Source organism: Spea bombifrons, chromosome 3 (assembly GCF_027358695.1).
Source record: "Spea bombifrons isolate aSpeBom1 chromosome 3, aSpeBom1.2.pri, whole genome shotgun sequence".
Taxonomy (NCBI): domain Eukaryota; kingdom Metazoa; phylum Chordata; class Amphibia; order Anura; family Pelobatidae; genus Spea; species Spea bombifrons.
This window is the reverse complement of record NC_071089.1, coordinates 65,636,604-65,661,392: the sequence shown is the minus strand read 5'-3', so window position 1 is coordinate 65,661,392 and position 24,789 is coordinate 65,636,604. Positions and strand designations below refer to the sequence as shown.

Below are 24,789 nucleotides of genomic sequence, written 5' to 3'. Positions count from 1 at the left end.
AACGCAAAGGACATTCATTGGGTTTAAGCATTAATTTTAATACTAATATCTAGGGACATTTTATATGATAAATGTAGTCGGATTTTTTACGCTGTTTAGATCTCTTAATATTATACATGGACATGCAGATAACTAATGCACTTATTTTTAAGATTAAACCTTCCACTAGCTTTAATTATTCACTGTGCTTACAATATTGCTTTCGTATATTACATATGATTATAGGTAGAACAGATAGAACAAGTAATATAAAATTTGGTTCAAGATATATATATCAAAAATTTCAAAAAATATTTTGGTAAGACTTACATTTATTTAATCTTCAATATATACAAAATTATATGATTTATTATTTATTTAAAGACAGTTATATCATGCGCGCACCCGGAAAGGTGGTGATTAAAACATGAGTGAATATAACCACAGCATAAGATTCCCTTTCATTTCTTTTTGTTTGCAACAATATTGATCATATTGTTACATTTTCTCATATATATATATATATATATATATATATATATATATATATATATATGACAGCTGTATCCTCTATTAGAAGTTATTATTTTATGCTTGTATTCATGTTTACTAATTACAAATAAAAAAACGGCTTTGACAATATCTAAAAAAAATAAATCATATGGAACATCGAGAAAAATTCACAAATTTGTTTCCTCTTTGTCTGAACATTTCAGATGCGAACTGTTTAGCTGAACAAGATCAAAGGAAACCTCTGCTCCTAATTTCAAATTAGTAGTGTAAAAAGTTAGAGAAAATCAGCATTTTACAATGAACGCTAAATGTTAAATGTACCCAACATTTTCTATTACTTTAGATTATCTAATTTTGTATACTATTACGTATACTATATATCTATCTATCTATCTATCTATCTATCTATCTATCTATCTATCTATCTATCTATCTATCTATCTATCTATCTATCCATCTTTCATCTCAATTATATTGTATAGAATTAGCACATTTTTGTGCTGGGGTCTGTGACAGTCAATTCCCAGGTGAAAACAGACTTTCTTTCTCCACCCTGGGACAAGGAGATGCTTTTCTCCTGCTTCCCTGATTACTCGCAGTCCTACAAGCAACACCATATGCTTGTTCTGATCAAACAAGCAGCTACACAGGCACCAATAATTGACGAGACCTGCTGGAAATCACGCAGAAAGGTAGCCTACTGAGACTGGGAGTCTTGACAAATCACTGCTAATAATCCTTTTACGAAAATCACTTTCTTTTGGACTTTACAATTGCTTTACTTATTATTTTTTTAAACATATAAGAAGAACAAACCCGATCTCTAGTTTATATGGTGTTACCCCCCCCCGAAAAAAGCCCACAACTCATCACCCTAATAAGTTCAGTAATACTTATATCCCCATGCAATTGTAGATATTTTAAATTCAGATAGCTAAACTATATTAATCAATAAACCGCTGATATAACTGTTCTGATTATTATTATTTTTATTACTATTATTATTATTTATTGATTTATGAAATGTTGGTTTTCTAAATGTCTAATAACATTTAGATATGTATTATTGATATTATATATATATGTATATATATATATATATATATATATATATATATATATATAATGTTGATATATATATATATATATATATTATAAATAAAATTTGGGTTCCTGGATTTTTAATAAAAGACATCAGTAGGTTGGTTGGGCCCACTTCTGATGAGTACAATCCTTGGCATAGAGAGTGGATCACAGAGAACACAGACTTTGTAAGGGGAAAAAGTAATGTTTGTTTTAGTATAAAGGCAGCTTGTGCTCAGAGCAGAAGACAAAGGCACCAGAAGCCCCCATCCCTGGCAGATATGTAGCCTGAAATCCACAGGCTTAGACCTTGTTGGGTGGGACATTTAAAGCTGACATAGTCTTGGTGAAATTGAAACACATTTGTACAAGGTTTAACAGATCATCCTGGAAGTGAAAGGAAGGTAAACATAGCAGAATGAGGACCTACCTTCAGGAAAGACCACTCTCATTTTTAAATAGCTGGTTGTCAGTCTGATTATAGAGGCTTTGTCAAGCTGGGAGGTGATGGCTGAGGGCAAGGGTAGTAATTTAGCCAGTTCATAAAACTCACTGTTTTCTTTCTCCCGTCTAGTCCGGGCTGCATTTTTGGACTTTTCTTTCATGGTGTTTTGTTAACCCTTTATTTTTATAAACAGAAATCCCAAGAATCATCAAAAAAAAAAGTCGATCAAAATATTTTTTTCAACCGAAGTGAAGCCACCTTTATGTTAAAAAAATAGTTTGTGAGAAAAAAATAAATAAAAATAAAATCTCCCTAGAGTAGTTTATGAGTGAGGAAGCAAGCGATCATCCGATGAGAATGGGTATCCAGATATATCAACAATTTCTGAAGATCGTATTATTTACAGGCAAGTTTTTTTTCTTCTGGTCAAAAACTGCCACTTGTCTCATCCCATAAAAGACACAGAAGTAACTTCGTCGGTTCACAAGGCCTCATACAAACGCTAGATGGGGAGCAATGGAGGTCCCTGTAAAGCAAAGCAATGAGGCATCAGCTGGGGCGTTAATGTACTCATCATACTGTCTGAAGACTTAACTTACATATAGATAAAGAGAGGTACTGGGTTCAAATAACCTAGGGGTATATACATACAAGGCTGGAACATGCATTGAATAAAAGTACATATTTATAAATTCAAATGTTATAAACAGATGGGTGGTAGATAGATAGATAGATAGATAGATCGATAAATAGATTATAGATCGATGATAGACAGATAGAGAGAGAGGTAGATAGATAGATAGATAGATAGATAGATAGATAGATAGATAGATAGATAGATAGATTGATAGATAGGTATATAGGTAGAGATAAACACATTGATGGTAGATAGATAGTATATAAAATGTACACACATTGTAAACACGGTAGATCTATGCATCATCCCCCTTAACAAGACAGACGAGAAGACTCGGGATCTATAATGTCTGAGCGATGCATGCGGTTATACGTACAGCAGCCGCATCTGGATCTTCTTTTAATTGGATTCTCTGCATTAAGTAGTTAATAGGAGAGCAACCTGTTTGCGCAGCAGAAGAAGCAGCAGGAGCGAGTTCCCGGCACCCCACGCAGAGCCACTCACTTTCCGGGTGTCCCTGAGCGGCGGAGGGTCCTTGGCAGACCGCAGCGAGGAAGCTGCACTTTAACACAGGACGGTTAATTGGGAGCCGAGGAAGCCCATTAAGTTGTCCATGTCTCCGCTCTTTACTTAGTACAACTTCATTCCTGGTCCAGCTCTCTGTATCCCTCCCTTAACGCCACTCACAGGGCTACGCCGAGGCTCATTGGTCCACACCTTTCATCAGCCTCTCGGTGATTGGCTAGCGGTCTTCGAGCTCGAACATAGCGAGGGGCCACGGCCCGTGACCCTCACGAATTGCCATCCTGATGAAGATCCTGCCTGATAACGATCGGGCTTCCAACCTGGACTTCTCCTGCTTATTTGCATTTACAGGGAGTGCGCTAATAAAAGCCTGCTCACAAAGAGGAGTCACTCAGTCTGCCAGGAGTCACAGCAATGGGCATTAAGGATCCAGGGCAGAACCCCTTCCTTACTGGCAGAAGATCCAGGATAGAGCCCCCTTCTTTAATGGCAGAAGATGCGGGGCAGAACCCCTTGCTTAATGGCAGAAGATGCGGGGCAGAACCCCTTCCTTAATGACAGAAGATGCAGGGCAGAACCCCTTCCTTAATGGCAGAAGATGCAGGGCAGAACCCCTTCCTTAATGGCAGAAGATGCGGGGCAGAACCCCTTCCTTAATGACAGAAGATGTAGGGCAGAACCCCTTGCTTAATGGCAGAAGATGCGGGGCAGAACCCCTTCCTTAATGACAGAAGATGTAGGGCAGAACCCCTTGCTTAATGGCAGAAGATGCGGGGCAGAACCCCTTCCTTAATGACAGAAGATGCAGGGCAGAACCCCTTCCTTAATGGCAGAAGATGCAGGGCAGAACCCCTTCCTTAATGGCAGAAGATGCAGGGCAGAACCCCTTCCTTAATGGCAGAAGATGCAGGGCAGAACCCCTTCCTTAATGGCAGAAGATGCAGGGCAGAACCCCTTCCTTAATTGCAGAAGATGAAGTGCAGGACCCCTTCCTTATGTTCCAGTCTCTACCCAAAGGAAAGATAAGCTGGTCGTCAGATTCATGGGACAGAGAAAAAACTCTTCTAGCTCTCCAGCTTTTTCACTCTCAATAAACCTGTACCTGCCTGGGGATGATGAAGGTTATTGACAAATGTTCAGTTATTAAACAAGTTTACACTGATATGTACTTAAATTATGATCTGTACCTTTTAATTCGAATTAAGTGTCACACTACTGAAGCACGATTCTGTGACTCTATGCCTCGGAATGCGCTGATGTCTTAATGATGCGTCTTTAGTGGTTGTATGTCGTTATCACACATAAATTCACACCCCAAAGTATCTCGTGCGATTCCTCACCAGTGAGTCACTCATTCAGCTGGGGATGTTTAGGTCGAATCATTTGTTGAATTTGGATTGTATGAATGAATGTTTATCGGTCATCTCATAAATGACTTAAATATTGTTAGAGAAATGGCTAGAATCTCTGTACATTAACACAATGTGGAAATTACATATACCCATGAAAGACTGATAAATGATTGATAGATTATATAGATATGATATATATATATATATATTTATTAGAATGAAAGAAAGAGAGAGACAAAGAAAGAAAGAGAGAAAGATTTAATAGCGTGTCAGCATCGGGTGGCTCCCTGTGAGGGTCATAACAAACTACAACCTTTTCATCAGGTAAGTTGAGACCAATATACACTACGGTTGGAACATATAAAACCAGATTCAGCTATATAACTAAACTAATCTACCTTTATTCCCTAGATGAAGTTAAAGGCTAGTGCAGCTGGAAACCAGTTTCAAATAGATCTGTGTTTTACATTTTTGTCTTAGATATCAGTGGATCTATCTATCTATAAATATGTAAGATATACATATACATGTATAGTATATATATATACATATATATATATATATATATATATATAACATATAAATATCATATATATATATATATATATATATATATATATATATATATAAAATACATGTATATATTAAATATCTAAATATGTACACATATCTCTCTCTCTCTCTCTCTATATATATATATATATAACTAGATTTGGTTAAGTCACAATATAGACTCACAGTACCCACTAGGAACTATCCGGTTGCTCAGTGGGACACCGTCCGGCAGAGAAAGGGTTGATGGTACACGTACCTGACCGTTGATCCGTTAGGAGAGATATCACTTTAGGATCTATTGCTGATCCCCGTCGATCCCAGTATCTCCTTGCATTTATGGCAGCTTAATGTAAACTGGCAAGAACCCGGAGGCAGAAATATCTGGCTATTTTGTTTTAAAGTGAGATACATAATTGCCTTTTTATCCTAAACCGACTACTCCCCCGTTCGCACTAAGTGCCTCTCATCAGGTTACACATAAACAACCGAAACTAATTGAGAAGTATTGCTGAAAACAAACACGGTTCCTGCGATCTGCTGCAGGAGATCGCCTACTTAATAGCGCTCCGGCGTAACTATTAATTAGTATTACCGCTTTATTACTACTGGCGCTTCATAGCATCGGACTCGGATTAAACTTTTATTTATTATTTTTGCTCTCATTTAAGGTGGGGTTCGCCATACACCTGCACGTTTTAGGCTATTTCATTTGACTGGGGGTAGAGAAGAAACACAAGCCATAGATTGTTTTAAGTGGAATGTTTTGGTATCTTGGAACTGCTTGACAAAGCTGCTCAGATAATGCAGAATACACACTGCTGATCACACAGTCAACCCAGATGTCACTTTACAATCTACTGTGCCTCATATTCTTCTCAAATGAGTCTTATTACTTCCAAAAATACTCCTTCCCCACACTTTCACCCAATTTGTTTAATAAAATCCATCTTTTTTCCCTAATCTTACACGCAAACACTTCCAACAGCACAATGAATTGATATAATTTCTTGACACTTGGCAGCTTCTTCCATTCAATGCAGAAATGTATATTGTATCACCTGCACGTTAATACACAATTCTGTCTGAATCATAATAGCATCTAATATTGTTTTTTTATTACTATTATTAGTTTTTTTGTTTTTTTTTACAATTATATACAAAAACTAATAATAGGAATAAAAAAACATTTATTCGTGGGAGAAAGACATCGCTTAAATCACTAAAATCCAGCACTTTTATATAAATATTATGCACAAAAAAGTTATTCTAGACTTGGATTTTTTTTTAAAGTTATTATAATAAAAAACATATTAATAATAAATGAACCATAATTTTAATTGATGACTCTCGGGTTAAAATTTTCAAGTAATGATTTACTTCATTGTAGTATAATCTTGTGCGCTAAAGCATATTCTTGAAATAAAAATACATAAAATAACGTGCGCTAGGAGGTGGATGTATGCATGTATGTATGTATATATAAATAAATATATATATATATATATATATATATATATATATATATATAATGAATACATTATAGCAAACATTAGTACATTTTCCAATAATATATATATATATATATATATATATTGTACATATGGAATATATCTATATGTGTATATGTAATATATATATATATATATATATAATGTATATATCTGGGTTGTGAATGTCTCCTCTGCAGGTTTAATTGAATAAACGCCGAATGGCTGTTCACCTGCGTAGATGCGCAAATCAGGATAATTAGCCGGTGAGTGTTCTGCACACGGAATGAACCGGTTACAGTAACCTTTAGTGAAATAGGATTTTTATTGATAATTACCATCGACTTGATGAAAATAACATCCGGCAATAGCCGGGAATTTAACCTCTCGTGTGCCGGAGGGGTATGCCCCCAACAGGGGTTAGGTCGGCTTCTAATTATTTATGTATCCATCTATACATTATCTATCTATTCATTCTGTATGTCTTAGCCATCTCTTTATTATAAGATATTTAGGCATACATGTAATGTGATTGGATTGCCCCTGCCCTCCTGCCTTACATTGTGGGGGTCGATTTGCCGGATGCCTCTGGGTATTTGTATTTCAATTGGGAAGTGGGGGTACGGAAAATGCCCCGTGCCCTGCCATGTGCACATCACTTGCTCCCGCGGATGCAGGCGGGGGGGATCGCTGCGGGGCAACCGTAAAGACATATTATGATGCAGAGCCTCGCCTGTCGGGTGAGGAGGACACGGACGGCTCTGCGGGCAGATTAACGCCTCTAAATCCAGCAGGAGCGCACACACATGCTCCGCTGTTTCCCCTAAACACTAATAATAATTCATAATAATAATATAAATTACTATGTCTCAATTATTAGTACAATTATTTATACATTATATTATTATTTATTATTATTATGGTATTCGAATTAGATTGCTCTATTTGACATGCAAAAATCACAAGTTTTAATACATTCATTTTTTTAACATTATTCACTTACCTATATTACATTTAGAAACATGATATTGCTGCATTAACATGAACGTATCCGTGTATCCAGGGATGTCGTGGTCCTCTTTTTAGATTTTTAACTAATACTTACCTCAATACATTATATCGTAATAATACTTATACAAAATGAAATTATCATTATTATTATTTACTATAAAATTGATTTTAAACTGTCCATTGCATCTGCACTGTTACGAATCACAGAGAAAGTATTAATGGGATGGAAACATTTTGCATTTGCGGCTATTGCAATAAAATAACTGGGGCCCACCCAACAGACCCTTGTGTTGTTACCTACCTATATTCTGAGGAATCAGTGCCAACTTCTGCCAAGCCTGTTTGTGTTAAGGTGGTGTGTGTGTGTGTGTGTGTGTGTGTGTGTGTGTGTGTGTGTGTGTGTGTGTATATATATATATATATAAAAATACTCCTTTACCTTAACTCCCTCTTTATACTCCTTATTTATATATACGGTGTATACTTATTATATATATATATATATATATATATATATATATATATAGATATATATATATAGATATATCTCTATATATATATAAAATAAAACCAATTATTTTAATAATCATCATCTAGATTTTTGCCTATAGCCTTATAAAACCTAGGTATAGTGATTGTGAGGCTGAAAATTTGTCCTATCACCATAGCAACCATTGAAGAACTGGCAAATCAAACCAAGTGGCCCACTAATAAATCAGTTCAAAATATAATCTGGCAGAGAACATCCATTTCTGTGCAAACCACATTTGCAGAAAGAGAATATATAGAAAATCCATAAACTGATGCAATCATCAAGGAAATTCCTGTCTTAAGCTAGATACCCTGGTGGCTTCTCCAGAGTTCCTATGAAACCTTCAGGTAGTGACCCCAAATCTTTACATCAAACCAGCCCAAGGGGGGGGGCATTTCACCCCTGCCCCATTGTCAGTCCCCCCCTAATACTGATTGGACTTATTAATATGTACACCCATCTTTGTATACATAACCCATTCTGGGTACACATTTACCAGCCCTTTCCTTGTTAAGTTTGGGGAGTTAAAGCAATGAAGGTGCCAGTAAAAGTCTAATTATGTCATTGTGTATTCTAGAATAATAGAATAGAGTTCTGCGGTACACATTTTTGCATGCACCTCTTGAATATAATTACTGTTTCAATCTGATTCTTGTATTCTAAATTAGATACTTAGACTGAAGAAGAAAAAACGTATCCATTAGACAAATCCAACAAGTGCAACCCTTCCAGCTACCCATATCTGTTGATTCAGTAAGCAAAAAAAAAAAACACACACTGCTTATTGACTCAAAGGGTAATTAGATTTTCCCTTGATTAACATTATCTATACTCAAGTTATACCATTCTTACTATAAAACTAAATTGCTAAAATTTGAGGATTTTCCTAATCCAATACCCCTAAGTAAACACATTTATTTATTTTAGCCAGCATTTTATTCCTTTTGTCATAACTGATGTTATATTCTCTTAGTGAAATGTCACTTTTTAATTGCCACCCTATAAATCAAATTATACTGGTGAGGTGGGGAATTCCCTAGCCAACCCTTTATATGTATCAGATCTAGGGCTTTTCTTGCCTTTTGACTCTTTTATAAGGAGATGAATGTGGATACTAAATATGAAGATTTGCAACCCCTGTACTCAATACCAGAAGAGTGGGGGAACCAAAATCATCATCTTTCTAGTTGCCTGTTAGTGTTTAAGTTAAGGTGTCTGTGTACATTTAGCTAACTAGATATATAAATCAGTAGAGCTGTTAAATTTAAATAAAGCTATAATTTTGTTTATACTTGATGCAAAATGACGAGAAAGATATGACAGTACGCTTCTGGAATATGAAATCTGTCCCCTCAGATTGCATTAAAAAAAAAAAAAAAATCATATTTAAGTCCTAGGTGGGTGGTATGAATAGTGGGTGAGGATGGGGGAGCGATACATCTGATGAGTATGAAGAATACAATATGCACTGTAGAGAAGAATGGTAAACAGTCACATACATATTCCTCATTTAAGATGTTTTACACAAAACCTCTAGATCCTGCCATGTTCATAGGAAGAATAGTCCTAAATATGAGTGGAAAGAGGATGGGGTAACAAATAACAAATTTAAAGGGAAAGCATCATTTTCATCCTAATAATTTAAGGGAGAAAATGTTTTGTGTGTTTTAAGAAGTTACATCTATTATTTTTGGGGGATGTGTAGGTTCTGTATTTGTGTTTATTTCACTTAATTTATGGGGAAAAAAAAACTAAATAAACCAGACAAGACTTTATCTTACTCCACAGGGTTTATTTAGATTTTTTCTATAGAGCTAAAACTAGAACTGTAATGTGTTTTATCTTGTAAGGGATATAACACTATAGAACAAGATATGGATTATGCCTCAATTATCCTTTATACAAAAACAAACCAAACTAAACAAAAAACATGGCAAATAATGCAAGAGATTACCATTAGAAATATATCTGCCAAACATTCTTGTGGCTTAGTCTTAGTGTTCCCTCTAAGCAGGTAATAGGAAGGTTAATAAAACTTATTTTGCTCATGCAATGAAACTTCATTAGCTTTTGCTATTATGTCAAATAACCCCTTGTGATATGTACCAACCAAACTCAAGATATATACACCATGCCATTGTAGAACTTTACTCATGCTGGGCCAGTCTTGGGGTTGTGCTCCTTTGTCAGTGGATGCCAAGCGTAAGGTGATGCAGAGCACATAGTGACTCTAACTTGGCAGTACACTAATGTAAATGTGGTTTTACATATGATTTGCAACTGGAATACATTTGAGGTCATTGCTAATTTTTTTAAAAAAATCACTGATCTCCAAAATACAGGTTCTTTGCACTGCAGATGCCCTACTGATGTTCCAGTGCTCATCACTTGAAGATCATGCGTCACACAAGGGACTTGTAGTACTGAGGTCAGTGCTGGTAGAGATAGAGACCTCTGCTCCACTACAAGGGGATAAGATGTCCCCTTTCCTTTAGTATTAAGTCAGGTAAGCACACAAGAGAGGACCAGAATATATATATTTTTTAAATTAACACCAGTTTATATGTGAGGCTTGCTTTTTGTCAGGTGCCTTTAGATTTGACCCAAGGCATCCAAGCACCTTTGGCCAGCTCTCCTTTCATGGTAAAATGTAATATTTTTGTAGGACAACACCATTTTGTAAACCATAGTGGTTACAAAGCTCTTATCACACGTGTGGCGTTTTACTACCCCGAGATATTTGTAGTGTCTTACAACAGTGTTATCTAGCATGTCCTTACACAGTTCAGTTCATATTTGTTTCTTAAGTCAAAGGACGCTAACGATAGGAAGCACTTCCTGGTATATTTTCCTTTTTTGTGATTTCATGTACAATATATTACAGAGGAGCCATCGTGCATCTACACGTTGAATGCCAAATGATCTGCAAGGCTTGTGATGTTTTCAGTACGATCCGCTATGTTAGCTATCATGCAAACCGTCGGTAATCCTACCAAGGCTTTCATGAGATGATTAAAGGTTTCTGACAGTTGTAAACTTTTCATACCTAGTTTGACATGGACACTTTCACATTTTGTGCTTCCGCCTACAGTAATAGTATTCCTCATTCAAGAAGAATCAATTATCTCTATTTGCCGTTTCCTCTTGCTGATGGTTTCTGTCTTCAGCTATATAGTTTCATCACGCTCTGCCTTATCTTGCATCTTCCCTTCACAATTTAAGAAACGCATAAAGATTCTAGCACCAATACTAAATCACATGTCCTCTTTCATCTTCCGGTGAACAGTGGAATATGAAGCCTTGTGGTGTTAAATGATATATATGTAATTGGTATGACTTTGTCTTACTGCAGTGACTTACTTAAGCATGATAAGTGGTGAATTTTCTACAAAAAAATACAGTAAACTGGGTGCTTGATCAATTTATTTTTGCTTTCAAATAAACATTGAAAATAAAGCTTGGATTTTTATCTTGTTGATGTGTTACTTACATTTTGAAGTTGTCAGTTATTAAATGGCATCCCCATATGTCGTATATTCTACGGTTTTTTTTTTGGTGCATATAGACATTAGGTTAGCAACTGCTGAATGTCAGGAAACAGGAAAAAAAAAATCCCCAAATTCTGTCAAACCAGAGATAAACCGAACCAAACTGTTAAAACATTACAACATGGGGAAAGAACTTATTCACACACCTGAAATGGAGACACTAACAAATAACACTGTAGACTACACAATGTTGTGAATTTATCTCACCGGATTGTGTAACCAGACCAAGCCTAAGCATCCATCACTTTTCAAAAACATTTCCATAAGTGGAAATGTAGAATTGATTTTACAATTTATGTTATATCCCACCACTCCACGAGTTACCTTAGACGTAAGGAATGTATCCTAGACCATGTGATTTTTCAGTTTGGTGTTTGAGTTGCCCATAAGATAACCTTCAGTAAACAATCCTAATAGAAAGTAAACATACTTCTGATGTCCTCTTATCAGTGATTCCATGCTCTTAGATTAGGCTTAGTAAGATAATACAAGTTTATCTGAGAACTAGATCTGGTTCCACCACATGGTTAGGAAGCGTTTCGGTGTATGGGTACTTGGCTCTCTGATTAACGATGCTCTAAGCATATGTGCATATGGTACAAAGCTACAGTTGTACTGTAAATAGAAATGTTTGGCTTCATTGCACATCAGTTCCACAACACACCTATGAGCAATATAATGCACCCACTAACAATACCTAGTTCAGGTGGAGTGTGAAAATATCATTCTTTTGTTTTTTCCTATGCAGAACCATCATCAATTGCTTTAGAATTGGAAGGCAAAAAATTCCTTTATGCTGGTCAGATAAGGAAAAATAACAAAAAAGCTACACGACCAAACATGAAAATACAAATATCTACTTCAAAAAAAGGTAACCTTGTGTGCTTGGTGCAGCCCAGAAGAACGATAACTGTCCAGTTTAGATGTTTGTTATTTGCCTTAATGAAAATTGTCCAGTTTAGATGTTTGTTATTTGCCTTAATGAAAATGTCTAGATTTTTTTCAGTACATATATATACACACATAGTCGTTTTCTGTAAACCCTTAAAGGACACTTGGCAGATTTACAAGTGAAACCTATGGAGTAGATGGCAACATACTTAACACAAATGAGAAATACTTTTTCCATATGTATACATTGCTGTTAATGAAAACACTTTTGCAATACGTTGTGTACAGCATCATAAAACCATACATTCATTTTATCCGACACGTCTTGACAAACATATTACAGTCCAATAAGTAACTGAAGAAACGTAGCTTTAGACTTTTTTGTTTGATCCCCAAAAAAACTTTAGATAGTTCCTACTTTTTTCCCCTTGTTTACATTGTGCGTTGAAGTGACATACATTGCACATATTTTTCATACATGTTAATAAAAGCAGGCAACAATCTATAAGGCCCATGTGATAGTGTGTTTACAAATCCTATGTATACTTTAAGTGTGTTGAGGTTGAAAGTTGACTTCTGAATAAAGCATCAAGTCATTTCCGGCCAGTCCTGAATGATTTAACAGCTGGCCTTCCAAATAATCCTCTACCAGTAGCACTGAGAGGATCAGGTTACTTCGAGGCTAGTCCATCCAAGGAGCTGGTGACCTCAGAGTTGACTTGAGCTGTTATGCTCGCTGGAACTATGTTTAGGTATATGTCGTACTGCTGGTCCATCCCAAGGTAACTATCACTCATCACATACAGCGTGTAGATGTACCTAAGGAAAAAGCAAATAGTAAGAAACGGAAAAGCTAAATACACAACAAAACATGAACCTCACCACAAATTGTACACTCCACAAATATTCAATCTTAATTTCCAATATTAACTCTGAGCATTGTTCGGTAGAATGGGGCAGTGACTGATAGATGAGAAGAATAAAATGTCTCCTGCACCTATAAACACATTACTACATTCCACGGGTAATTTCATTACATGCTCATACACAATGCAACTAAAACAGCAAGACTGAAATAAATCAGAAGCCAGCTTGAACAAATGAATAAATCTACATAAGGTAGGAAGGGCCTTTCAGTGTCCTTTACTTAACAGGACTACTCTAACAAACACTCCAGCCATAATATGCACTTTAATGCCAATATTACCTGAGTGGTCCCTTTAAATTTACATGGCTGTCCTCTTGCAAATACAATCTGAGTAGTCTTAGAGGCAGTCCAGTTACTTAACTGGCGTTTGCTTCCAGACACCAGAAAGAAGGATTTTATTGGGGGGGATGGATGTTGGTAGTCTGGCAAAAGGTGCAGGGGCAATTGTTCCAGGGTTGCTTTTACTTGACCCTATGAGTGTCAGGGGGTTGGGACACTATCATGACTTCTCTCATGAACAATACTCTGCAATCTGTAGGGACGGTGTGAAAATCCCAGGTGGTCAGCTGTTACTTAGATGATGGTACCAACAATCATACTATGGTTAAAGTCACCTAGATGACAACTGTACTATCTGGATGATCAACTAACACTCTCAACCATGTCTGAGTTTCAGCAACATGACTGCCTGTTTGGATATCTGTTTTAATGTGTGACTATTATTGTGTACCTAACTATATACATATACACTATATATATATATAATTGTGCACCTAAAAAATTAAGGTGGATTACTTACATTCCCTCAGTGCACCCCAAATTTATGTTATGGGTGAATACATAATGAATTCGCTATTATAACTATCTTTACTTGGTGGATGTTTGAAGTGCTATCATAAACACTTGTCTCTGGGTCTGCCAGGTTAGTCCACCTTTGGCACTTTAGCGGTGAAAGCTATCAAAGCCTCATGTATGAGCATTTTGTCACATATCCCAATAAACTGAAATAATAATAGTTCCCTTTTATTTAAACCAAATATGTTCACTGTATTTATACTGACTGAAAAAAACAAGCGATACATGATTTTCCATAAATTAATTTAATGGCGAATTACAAATGGTTCTGTCTTACCTTCCAGTATTTTCTGGAGTGTAAAATGCCACCGATGCAACGTTCCTGTTTCGGACATAGCCGACTCTTTTCAGAGCAACCAGTTCCTTCTTGTCCACTTCTCCCAGGATTAAAAACCAACCTTCATCTTTGGCTTTTGGAAATTTGGGAGCAATTGCTTTGCTGTCTTGTTTTCCCTATAATGAAAAATAACAATTCCATGTATCTGTCAGTATGCTTTTTACTTTACAGTTTCTGTAAAACTTCAGACCACAGGTTCCTCCACAAACACAAATGATGGTGATGATTATCAAAACTTTAATTCTATTTAAATTATTTTATTTGTTTTTAAATTTTGGTGATTCAAAGTGATAGTCATTTTCAAATTACAAGGACACTGGTTTTATTGGGGGAAAAAACATGGGTGCTCCGGACAAGTTAAAGGTTAAAGGTAAAAGTTAAAGGTTTGTGAATGTGTATGTGTAAGTGTGTTAGTGCATGTGCAGTGTATAGGAGGGGGCAAGGGGCCACAAGGCTTCTCAGGTCAGAAGGTGCCAGCCCTGCCCTTCTGCTGTAACAATTCTAATAATAAAACATGAAGCAACACAGTGAACAGAATAGAATGACTAGCGAGTCCACTTACCTTTCTGTATCCGGCACGAATCCTCTGTAGGCTTACTTGGAGGACATATTCCTGATCGGCATGTAACATAATCCACTTTTTCTCTTGTGTACCAGAGATGTTAGTGGGGATGGAGACCTCACTTTGTGTCTGAACTGCACGATCCCAGCATCCCTTTATTTGCAAACTAATGTCAATCAATGGAAGATTAGCAACAAAACTCCAGGCCTAAAGAGACAGACAGATAATATATGAAGTAATAGCTTTAATATGCACAAAAACATGTATACAAGTATAGTTCTGACATTCTGGCCACAGAAAAGTCCTAGTCTCATGGGGGTGTGGCTGCAATCAGGGCTAGTCCCAGGAATTAGGTGCAGAGTAGACAGGAGTAGGTGGAGAGTAGGCAAGAGTAGGTGGAGAGTAGGAAGAACCAGGGCTGGGAGTGGGTGTAACCAAATGCCATTCCCCTGTTTACAATTAAAAAAATCTAATCCAAAACCCAGGGAGGCAATGAAACATGGCATAATCCCAGATATCATTATTTGAGATTCTGAAGAATCCTTATCAACCAAGAGATTTGTCCAGCTCAAAAACCCATTCTAATTATCCATGCCAACGGAACAATTTTCCAGAATGACTATAAAAGTACTTTATGGTGCTGAGATACCAGAAAGCTGTTATTCGCAATAGATCATATATTTTTTTCATGTCACTGTAAGAATAATGGTAAATAAACATTGTCTGCTTCTTGATCATAAAACCATTTTGTTTTTTATTCCACATGAATTCACGGTGCAGTTTACCTTAATAATGTTGAGAACAATTAACCAGAAATTGGCTTTGAAGTGATATACACAGAAATAGTAACAGTATGGAAGCTTTAGGGCACATTTAACACTTTTACAAATTAACAACGGTAGAAGAATTAAACGATCCTGATGGGGAATAGAGACATAATAGAAAGATGGAAGTGACTGCTTACTGTATTTTTTCTTCAAAGAATAGATTAAAGCAGAACACCATTTGTATTTATTACTGTAACACTTTACATGCAAGATAAAGATACTTCACTGGTTCATATAAAAATGAATTAATCATATTTGGTTTATATTACCCATATCAACTGAAGTGATGTTAGATTATCATATGGTATGCTTTACACAATATGTGCTGGGCATACTGAACATGAAAATCAGGGCAAATGAAACGCAAAGCAGATGTAACTGGTCTCTATTTAAACACATACACAAATTATGTACTAGACTTAAAAACCACACAACAACATATATATATAATATAAATACACACATATACACACACTTATGCTTTACTTAACATTAAAATTACTTGTGTCAGGGTTCAATTTGAGTTCATTAATTAATAGCACTAACAGCAAATCCATAAATAATTTCAATACATAACAGGTAATATCAAATTGCAATAACGCTAATAACCTTTAATAACAATACAAATAATTGAAAGGGATCCATATCTCAATTTTATATAAAAATATTTACAAATACGCACACAGTGAAGGCTAGGCCACTCCAGGACCTTAATGTGCTTCTTCTTGAGCCACTCTTCTGTTGCCTTGGCCGTGTGTTTTGGGTCATTGTCATGCTGGAATACCCATCCATGACCCATTTTCAATGCCCTGGCTGAGGGAAGGAGGTTCTCTCCCAAGATTTGACGGTACATGGCCCCATCCATCGTCTTTGATGCGGTGAAGTTGTCCCGTCCCCTTAGCAGAAACACAACCCCGAAGCATGTTTCCACCTCCATGATTGACGTTGGGGATGGTGTTTTTGGGTTGATGCCAAATAGCTCGATTTTGGTCTCATCTGATCACAACACTTTCACCCAGTTCTCCTCTGAATCATTCAGATATTCATTGGCAAACTTCAGACGGCCCTGTACATGTACTTTCTTGAGCAGGGGTACCTTGCAGGCTCTGCAGGATTTCAGTTCTTCACGGCGTAGTGTGTTACCAGTTGTTTTCTTGGTAACTATGGTCCCAGCTGCCTTGAGATAATTGACAAGATCCTCCTGTGTAGTTCTGGGCTGATTCCTCAGCGTTCTCATGGTCATTGAAACTTCACGAGGTGAGATCTTGCATGGACCCACAGGCCTGAGGGACATTGACAGTTATTTTGTGTTTCTTCCATTTGCGAGTAATCGCACCAACTGTTGTCACCTTCTCACCAAGCAGCTTGGCCATGGTCTTTTAGCCCATTCCAGCCTTGTGTAGGTCTACAATTTTGTCCTTGATATCCTTGGACAGCTCTTTGGTCTTGGCCTTCTGTGGACAGGTGTTTTTTATACAGGTAACAAGCTGAGATTAGGAGCACTTCCTTTTAAGAGAGTGCTCCTAATCTCAGCTCATTAACTGTATAAAAGACACCTGGGAGCCAGACATATTGCTGATTGATAGGGGCTCAAATACTTATTTCACTGAGTAATACATATATATATATATATACACACACACATACACACACACGCATATACGCACACACACACACATATACACATACACACACACATATATATATACCAAACACACACATACATAGACACAGATATATATTTTAGAGACACACTGGGTTCACACACACGCTGGCACACTAGCTATTTTTGAAGGTGCTGTGAACACCAGCCAAACATATTTATCTGAGGATTAATCTTCATCTATTGAATCAGACAAGAACACCACCATGCATACAATTATTTAATTAGCAGCCAAATCCTCTCCCAGTTAGCAGCCGTTGCAGGCATACTGATGGGGAGGAAGATGTAAATCTCACAGTGGTACAGCCTTTTCTCATTACTACTGCAATTAGCACTCAAATTGATGCTTTAAACCTGCTAATTTCTGGAATAATTCAGAATTTTTATGTTACCTGGGATCGCCTCACAGTAGAGTCGGCACCAGATTGCTGCGCAAATTGAAGTACTTTTGAGCCAAATAACCATCATCGTATCAGACAGAGCCAATTTGCATTTGGTTTTAAAGATAACAGAATGACAATTTATGCAAATAAATTAGGTAAGTTTACTTCCGAGTTCTCCCTGAACTAATTATAACAATGTTCCAATAATTTTTCATCACATTTGAAACATGCTGTGAGCTCAATTTCTATTATGACAGAAATATGGTAAGTGAAACCCTGTTTCAATTCATACAAATTGCATTTTATTCTGATTTTTTTTATGGTAATTAACTTAGAAATGTACCATTGTCCCACTGATATTACATATTTTGGTTCCACTGAAATTGGATTCTACCGAAACAGAAGAACAAATCGCACCGGTGAAGAATACATTACTTTTTCCTATGTTCCACATCCTAATTCTTAAAACTAGTACTTGTTAGAAAACAAAACTTTTTTTGTTCATTATAAAGGAATACAAATAACTGGTTAATGGTTTAAGAGGGGATGCCAATACCTTAGATGTTATTGGGACTCTACACAGAACACAGATATTTTTTTCAAACAAGTAAGATGACATAAATCATGTAAAGAAATAAATTAAATGTTTCAAATGAGAGTGGCATCCCATATTTTATCTATATCCCTACGGGACCTGATACTTATAGAAGAACATTATTACCCCTGATGCAAAGCACATAATAGTCTGCGGAGAAAACATTTCTGTCTGTAGGGGCAACAGCTTAATAAGTATAAGCAATATTATATTAACTAGCTAATGAAGTGGATAAGCCAAAGATTCCGTTCTGTCTTATTTAACAAGTTTAGAGGAAATAAGTATTTAGCACACATTTGAAATTCATTGTCAATTAAAGTGTTTTTTTTTCTTTTTTTAATGAGCATGTATGAAATCAAATATCCTATTCTGTTCTTTGCTTTGCGACCTTTTGTGAACCATATATAAAGAAGGTAAAGAAGGTAAACTGAAATACGCAGCTCACAAAACATAAAATCAATTAACATAACTGAACACTCATAAAATCAAGGGGGAAAAAAAGAACACTAAAAGCAAAAGCTCCTTTTTCTCCAAATTTGACATTTTATAGTTCTATAGAATAAAAATACAGAAATTGCTGGCGCAGAATAAAATAAACAATGCATATGTATTAAAACACACTATGTGTACACCACGGGGGAAGCTTAATGTCTTCACTTTTTTTGGTAAGTTTCTGCATGATTACTACTCATTGTTATCTTATTTCTGCAATATTGTTGAGTTGTTGATTGGCCTTCGAAAGGTTCGGGAAATTACTTCAGGACAGAAAATTGATTAGATAGTGATGGCCTGACCACAAGCTACCACAAAACATAGCTTCCATCAAGTTAATTTGGGAATAAAATAAAACAATTACACAAATTGCCAAATGAAACGCACCAGCTATTTGTATATTTATGACAGCTGCCCTTTAAGTATTTGTCGTGAAGCAGGTTCTGGAAGTTCCATACAGAATACTGTCTATTGTTTCGGAAATTTGTTACACAAAAAAAGAACACAATAATCACATGGGGTATTAACATTGGGGTATTAACATTGGAACCCATAATTCCATTGATTTTATGCTTGCTAATTTGAAATGTTGAATCAGAACCTTTATCGCTTTGTAGAGTGATTTAATTATGCAAACTCACTTGATATGCCCATAGACCACCACCTGGGAGCCATTTTTACCATGTAGCCCTCCTTAGAATTACCAATTAACATTTAGGGCATTTAACTTACATCCAGTGGAATGTAAAACGCAAACCATGCCCTATAGGCAGTCTCTACAAAAAACAAACTGAAGTGTTATGCTTCAGGTCGGCTTTAAAATGGCTTCTCTTGACATTGGTAAAGAAGAAAACAAAGTTACACTGTTTTATTATGGCCTCATATCAGTCCCTACTAACGATCTTGGTTGTGAAGGTCTGTATCTACATCCCATCACCATCAAGGTCAGTCCCATACAAAATGCCTCTTGAAAGGTGATGTCCCAAATCCTTTGCTGAATGTAATATTATTGCAGCATTAGAAACATCATTCCTAGTCGTGCTGAATGCCCAAGCACTTCCAAGAATTAAGCACCTAAAATTTTACAGGACTGGCTTGTCATGCAACACAAAAACAGGGTGTGATAGGGTGTTGCCACAGAAACCTAGTACCTTTAGAGCATAAAATGTAACATATATGTATAAAATACAAAGCCAATAAACAATGAGATAAACATTAGAAATAAAAAGACACACATTATTCTGAAAGTAGTATTACCTGTGAAATATGTCCACCTTGGAGGTCCCGTTGTAAAATGCTAGTGAAGATGTCTTCCCTTCCTTCACATACAGCTAGCAGCTCTGGAAGACACTCAATGGGGCCGTTAAAATTAGCAGAGTTTGGCCTTCTTGATCCTTGGACCCATTTGCTGTTGTAGAATGAAAACAGTTAAAATTAATGTTAATTAATGGTCATATGTTTTAAGATAATAACTACAAAAAGTTCACTGCAACAGCTTATTTGCCATATTAATCAACTGAATAGTTTTCTGTCAAGACCGTTAGTTTTACACATACGTGAATAGATGCAGGTGGTGCTTTTCAATGTTGGGCAACGTGAGGAGGGACGAATCATGCACCCATCGGGCTTGAATGATCATTTGCACCAGGTATGATATGTTTAAAGCTGTGACAAGCCAACCATGGTTTGCAGCAACATCCAACATAGCCTGAGGAGGGAAAACATAGAAGGTCAGACATATTTCTACTGCCTTAAGATATGAAGCATACAGTTCTTGAATATTACATTAGCCATTATGCATACAGGTCTGGTGGCCTGCTAGGTCAGTTGCCCAATGTGTGATATCAAGCATGTTTCTGCAGTCACATTTAGTATTTAAAGTTGAACTGACATTGGATATGTAAAATGGCCGAGAAATAATAAAGAAAGAAAAGGCCCATTTTACCTTATCAAAGTCCCCAACAGGAAATGAAAGAACATTCAAGTAAGTTTCTCCACACTGGGGGTTTGGGTGGCAGGGGTATAAGGGAACACACGTACACTGCTATTCAAAGGTTTAAAGTCACTTAGTTGTTTTCATTTCTAGCATATTCGCAAAAGGGTTTTCTAATGATCAATTATCCTTTTTAACTTAAACTAGGATTAGTCAACGCAACGTGCCATTGGAACACATGAGTGATGGTTGCTGATAAAGAGCCTCTACACGCCAATGAAGATAGGCCATTAAAATCAGTCTTTTCCAACTACAATAGTCCTTTACAACATTATTTCTGATCCATTTGATGTTATTTTAATGGAGAAAGTTTGCTTTTCTTTCAAAACCAAAGAAATGACCCCAAACTTTTAAACGGTAGTGTATGTTTTATTTATCATTTCACATTATTTTGGGTTTATTTGTGGTCCCATAGGAGGACACTGCAAATACCATATCTTTTGCTTGGCATCTCTGCACTTATTTTTGTTCAATAGTGAGACAACCCTTATAGAGGCGGGCGAGCAAGACGGTGGAGGGATCCGGGCCTAGACAAGCCAAACCGTCTAATTTCTGAGTTGGCCGAGTCAGATGTTGGGCTTCACTCAATGCTGGCTAGCATAGTTTTCATTATCAGTATTACTCAATGACTGTATTAATCCAATAGTGTCGCTGAATCTAACACCTTACTCACCCTACTAAAACATTGGATAAAATTATTCTCAAATGTATTTTATTACACCTGCATTGTCTCCTCCCATTCGTTTGTACCACAAAACAATAAAACACATAAAATGAATATATATATATTAATGTAAATTAAAACGTCAAAGAAAAATTGAATCAACTTTGTCAGAAAGCTGACATGTACTGTAAATATTCACAGGTTGCATTTGGGTATTCGATTGATATAATACGTATATTTATTGTATCCCACTAGTGGGATGGCAGCTCTAAGCTCTGCATTAAATCAAATGTTTTACAGAAACATAATTCTACTGTTTCTTAAGACAATCTAAATACTGAAAGCTTCTTTCAACAAAGGATTTGTTTACACTCACAGAGCTGTTTCAATTAAATTAGGGAAATTCGGAAAAAAACGCGGAGTTGGTTGTTCTGGAGAGATGCAAGCCTGCTTCATACTCCCTTATTTCATGTAGTAAAGAGCAACCGTGGCATTCTATTTTTGCCTATAGATTTTTTGGTAATTTTTTTGGAGGCTTATATAGCATGTTTTATTTCATATATGCTATACATGTTATGCCTGCATGCTTAAGAATGCAATATAAAGCCTAGGAATTCTTTATAGCACCTAGGCAAAATGATATTAAATGTTTAGATTTCACACTGACAGGTATATAATATACCTGTGATACATATACAAAAAGTTTGTATTTCCCTCCCATTGGTGTTTCTCCAGGTTCTATCTAATCAGCCTAACGTACCACTGAGACAAGCAATGCCTTTGGTTTGTTCACACTACTTAGACAAATGACCTATGTCGTTGGCATATTCATGACATTTTGTAAGTGCCAAGTATTTCAGTCTATAGCTTAGGACACATGTACGAACTTAACCAAAGACTTTCTATATTTGCCTGGCCAGATGAATGTTCTTTGTACATAACCATTTCTGATTCAAGTTATTCAAGTTGGAAACATAATTGTTTGATGACCCATTCCCTAACCACTTGTGTTTCAAGATGACAGCAGGGGGTCTCTACAGCCCTCCCCCCACTTTGAATCAATTGAAGACCACTAGCATTGTCAATGATATGTGCGCGCTGCCACAACTTTAAAGATGTATTTCAATACGCTAACATACATTCACACACTCTAACACCATCCAGTAACAGAGACACTCTTAACATCCTATATTCACAAACACTAACACACTACAGTAACACACAAGCTAACATTCTACACTTATATACATGCTAAAACCATACACTAATGCACACACTATAACACTATATGCTGACATACACACTCATGCTAATGCCATACTTTGACATAAACACCATACACGCTAGCACCATCCACACACACGGACTAACACTATACATACTATATAAATAAACTATACTATACATAAAAATACACTAACACAATGGGCACATACACACTGACTCTGGCACTACAATACACTAGACATACTGACACGCATTACACATTATCACACAGATTGACTATAGCCCTATACACATAGCACACATACACATTGATACTACAGTATGCAGACACATACACTCAGAGACCGACTCCAGCACTATGCATATACACACATACTCACTGACTCTTAACACTCTCACACACCCCTCTCACTTTCGACATAGCTGCCAATCAGCTGCTATTGCAAATCCGGTAAGCTATGCTGTCCTTCGGGTCTACAGTGAAGCGAATGACGTGAGGCATCCAGCAAGGTCATTATGTGACCCTGCTGGGCACCTCACAGCACACGCTACACAGGATTCATGATTGCACCCTTGCAAAACACTGGGCGCCAGGAAATGGTTTCTAGTCATCATGGCACCTGGGGTTTGTCGAGCCCTGTGTTGCAGCTATAGCCTGGTCTATGGGATTAGATATTTAAATCTGTCTATGACCAAGGTACATTATACTGTTTTTGTAGTCAGGGAGTTGCACGGATGACCTGTCACAGGCAATGGCTAGTTGCCTATAAAATCCCTAGTTAAACCTGCAAAACTGCTCATGTACACTAGAAACTCTTACTTGAACTGGCAACAACGTTCCAATTTCCTGATGTGAAATAAGCTGATATGTATACAACCAAAAATCTGATATTACCAATTTAGTAAACACACCATAAACTACAATATGAATAATTTATCTTTTATTTGCTTGAGTGTACTGCAGGTTGATTAATATCTATTTGTATATATATGCTTGTTTTCATGTTTCCACTGTGCTGAACCATTTTGAGATTAGAATAAAAAAAAAGATAAAAGAAACCACCACTCTAGCACATGAATGAAACACAAACACACACAGTAATTCTAATAATTAGTTCACTAGCAACAGTTGTTTGCAAGATCAGCTGCTGTCTGACACACTTCATTAATGACAAAAGTCATTTCCAAGCAGTATATGTGACTGTAAGAGCTTCAAGTACACCAGCTAGCTCGGAGTTAATCAAAATGCTAATGCGCCACAAATTAAAGTTGTGATTAACATTTCAAAGTCAATGCTTAAGTGAATTGATCACACCAAATGGGTTAAGCACTAATCATTTTGTGCAGTCCAACTATAACAAAAAGGTTTACAATAAGAATTCTTGTGAACCTATAATTAATTTTGGAACACTTTTCACCACAATAAATTGTTACTAGCCGGTTTCCCTAGATATCTACTATGTTTGTGCCTTCTATAGAGTTTTATGTACACAATGTAAACGGTTTGTAACTGCACATGCATTCCAACCATATGCTATGAGGAAGCCCATGTAACCAGAGATAAGGAATCAAAAAGTAGCATATCGTGTGTCTTTGTGTGTTTCAGTCTTAGACATGTCCATATTGGCATATATAGGAATGTAATAAGCCCTACCACCATGGGAATTGTTGGTCATGTTAGGCAGGGCTTAAAGTAAGGCCCAAA

At 36.5% G+C, this 24,789-nt stretch overlaps 2 protein-coding genes across 2 annotated transcripts in view; both read right to left on the bottom strand.

Moving 5' to 3' along the window:
- The window catches only part of SIM1 (SIM bHLH transcription factor 1), a 34,674-nt gene extending 32,494 nt beyond the window's left edge, over positions 1-2,180 (bottom strand). Inside the window, exon 1 of the mRNA XM_053459690.1 lies at positions 2,006-2,180. Coding sequence (XP_053315665.1) covers positions 2,006-2,180 — 175 coding nt within the window. The remainder of the gene's footprint in view (positions 1-2,005) is intronic.
- Positions 2,181-12,947: 10,767 nt separating this feature from the next.
- The window catches only part of ASCC3 (activating signal cointegrator 1 complex subunit 3), a 255,188-nt gene continuing 243,346 nt past the window's right edge, over positions 12,948-24,789 (bottom strand). The window contains exons 38-42 of the mRNA XM_053461329.1: positions 20,757-20,908; positions 20,458-20,608; positions 15,241-15,447; positions 14,619-14,794; positions 12,948-13,377 (exon numbers count right to left, since the gene is read on the bottom strand). Of these exons, the coding sequence (XP_053317304.1) occupies positions 13,230-13,377; positions 14,619-14,794; positions 15,241-15,447; positions 20,458-20,608; positions 20,757-20,908 (834 nt within the window). The 3' untranslated portion in view covers positions 12,948-13,229. The remainder of the gene's footprint in view (positions 13,378-14,618; positions 14,795-15,240; positions 15,448-20,457; positions 20,609-20,756; positions 20,909-24,789) is intronic.